This window comes from Eretmochelys imbricata, chromosome 14, assembly GCF_965152235.1.
Source record: "Eretmochelys imbricata isolate rEreImb1 chromosome 14, rEreImb1.hap1, whole genome shotgun sequence".
Lineage (NCBI taxonomy): Eukaryota > Metazoa > Chordata > Testudines > Cheloniidae > Eretmochelys > Eretmochelys imbricata.
In genome coordinates this window covers 39,667,781-39,670,672 of record NC_135585.1, presented here as the reverse complement: position 1 = coordinate 39,670,672, position 2,892 = coordinate 39,667,781, and the positions used below count along the sequence as shown (strand labels likewise).

General features: G+C 41.8%; 1 protein-coding gene across 1 annotated transcript; it reads left to right on the top strand.

Annotated features, from left to right (window-relative positions):
• The first annotated feature begins 1,016 nt into the window (after nucleotides 1-1,016).
• Nucleotides 1,017-1,976, top strand: LOC144275238 (olfactory receptor 14A16-like). The gene has a single exon (XM_077834419.1). The coding sequence runs from the start codon at nucleotides 1,017-1,019 to the stop codon at nucleotides 1,974-1,976; it is 960 nt and encodes a 319-aa protein (XP_077690545.1).
• The last annotated feature ends 916 nt before the right edge of the window (nucleotides 1,977-2,892 follow it).

The window sequence follows — 2,892 nt, the reverse complement described above, 5'->3', positions numbered from 1 at the left end:
CCCTTAGCTTCTAGATTCTGCTATATAGATAGATATTGACCAAAAAATCCTAGTGCTGGATGACTGAATGTGTCTTCCGTTGGGAAAAATCCACAAAGGCTAGCACAGAAAATTTGCTATTTCAATTAAATGTGTTGGGGGATCAACATACAGGAAAGAATTAAGATGATAAATATGAATTACCGTATGAACTGGTTAAGACCTTTCCCATCAGTTTAATCAAATACCTACTGCTGACTGGAATTTTTCCTCCCATCAGGAAAATTTTTACTTTTCACTGAACACCCTAAATCCATTCCCCGCTCCCCCCTCCCCCTCCCAGTTTTTGGCAAATGAAAACTTTCTGCTGAAAACTGATTTTTTTTTATTCCAAAACCAATATAGTTTGGTTTTTTAAGTTTTCATTTTTTTTTTACAAAACAATCCCAAAATGTTTGAGAAAAGCAGACAGATTCTGAGATGTGTTGTTATTTAGCTTAAAAACCAATCTCCATTAAAAAGAACACAGCTGAAAAATTTCCAACCAGCCTCTATGCACAGAGTTTGGGGTGGAAAAATGACAGATGAGCTGCTATTTACGATGCTGGGTGAGTCAACGTCATATTGCCCTGCAAAGTGAGAATCGGGCTGTGTTAGAATTTTAGTTGATCAGTTTCATATCCAAGTTGTGAGAATTGTTGGGTTTGGAGTGTGCTTTGTTCCATCCTTCATATTGCAGTTTATCAAGCCACACCTTGGGCCAAATCCTCAGATGAGATAAAATGACGAAGCTCCATTGACTTTAAAGGAGCTGACCTAATTTACACTGGTGTGGTAACGTGACTCATTGATTGTCAGAGGCGAGGAGCACTAACAACACCTACTCATTGTAAGTGATGAGATCTGTGCACTTTTGACATTCATAGAATGAGATATTAGGGAAAGGGGAATCAGGGCCATTCCCTTTGTCGCTCTAATCCTGACCATTGTCTTTCTCATTCCCTCCACAGACATCGCACAGTGTACTGCAGAAGAAAATGTCCAACCAAACTGCCGTGACCGAGTTCCTTCTCCTGGGATTCTCTGACATTCGGGAGCTGCAGATTTTACACTTTGTGGTGTTTCTACTGCTTTACCTGATATCCCTGTTGGGGAACCTTCTCATCATCACAGCCATAGCCCTTGACCGCCACCTTCACACCCCCATGTACTTCTTCCTGATGAATCTGTCCATCCTAGACCTCGGCTCCATCTCTGTCACCATCCCCAAATCCATGGCCAATTCCCTCACGAACACCAGATCGATTTCTTATTCTGGATGTGTTGCCCAAGTCTTTCTCATCTTCTTCTTCGCTTCAGCAGATTTTGCCTTACTGACCATCATGGCGTACGACCGATACGTCGCCATCTGCCAACCACTGCACTATGAGACAGTGGTGAACAGGACAGCATGTGTTCAAATGGCAGCCAGTGCCTGGATCACTGGAATTCTCTACTCTGCACTGCACACTGGGATCACCTTTGAAATCTCCTTCTGTGGAGGCAACGTGGTGGATCAGTTCTTCTGTGAAATCCCCCAGCTCCTCAATCTCGCCTGCTCTGACTTGTACCTCATTGAAGTTGGGTTTCTCATCTTTAGTTCATTCTTAGGCTTAAGCTGCTTTCTTTTCATCATTGTGTCATATGTTCAGATCTTCAAAGCAGTGCTGAGAATCCCCTCTAAGCAGGATGAGCATAAAGCCTTCTCCACCTGCCTCCCTCACCTCACCGTGGTGTCCTTGTTCTTTAGTACTGCAACCTTTGCCTACCTGAAACCCACCTCCAGCTCAACCTCAGGTCTGAATCTCATAGTGGCTGTTCTCTATTCTGTGTTGCCACCGATGATGAATCCGATCATCTACAGCATGAGAAACAAAGAGATCAAAGGTGCACTGAGTAAACAGATAGGTTGGAAGTTATTCACTAAGAACAAAATGTCCATATGTCTCCTTCGGTAGCAATTTCATTCTGTATTTCTTTATAAATAAAATCTGATGACATTATTGCCTCCATGAGAAAATACTGTGCACTCTGTTTATGCGGAATTGGGTATTTGTACTAGTAAAGATAGAGACAAACATGACTCAAGAAAAAAAAGGAGTTTCTATAGGTTTACACCAATGTAAATAAGATTGGAATATATCATATACTGCTACCGATCACCATACTACCTGAGACCCTTGCCTATAAAATCAGTAGCCATAGCAGAGTCCCTGGTGAGGTCTTTTGCTCTTCTTATATTTTGGGATAAAAACTCAGATGGAGGTATCGATGCATTTGTTCTTTGTGTTTTTTGTTTGTTTGTTTGTTTGTCAGATTTTTAGCTTATTTTTGCTTAACTGGTTGATTGGTGGTTTGGTTTGTTTGTTTGTTTTAGGAGGTTTTGGCAGTGGAAAGGCCTGAGAAGATGGTGAGTGTTTGGTGAGACAGGATTTTCAATATTTGTCCCTTCTTGGGAGTATCCATATGTCATCTCTTTGATGGGGTTTCCTGAGCAAACTGAAGGTTTGCTCCCCACGATGACAAAAGAGTGCAAAAGAGGATTATGCATGGCTTAGTTCCTACTGACATGATTATGTGTAGATTGTTGGGATATTATTGTATTATTAAAGATATGTGTCATAAATATAAAGGAAAGGGTAACCACCTTTCTCTCCACAGTGCTATAAAATCCCTCCTGGCCAGAGGCAAAACCCTTTCACCTGTAAAGGGTTAAGAAGCTAAGATAACCTCGCTGGCACCTGACCAAAATGACCAATGAGGAGACAAGATACTTTCAAAGCTGGAGGGTGGGGGGAACAAAGGGTATGTCTGTCTGTGTGATGCTTTTGCCAGGAAGAGATCAGGAATGCAGCTCAGAACTCCTGTAAAAAG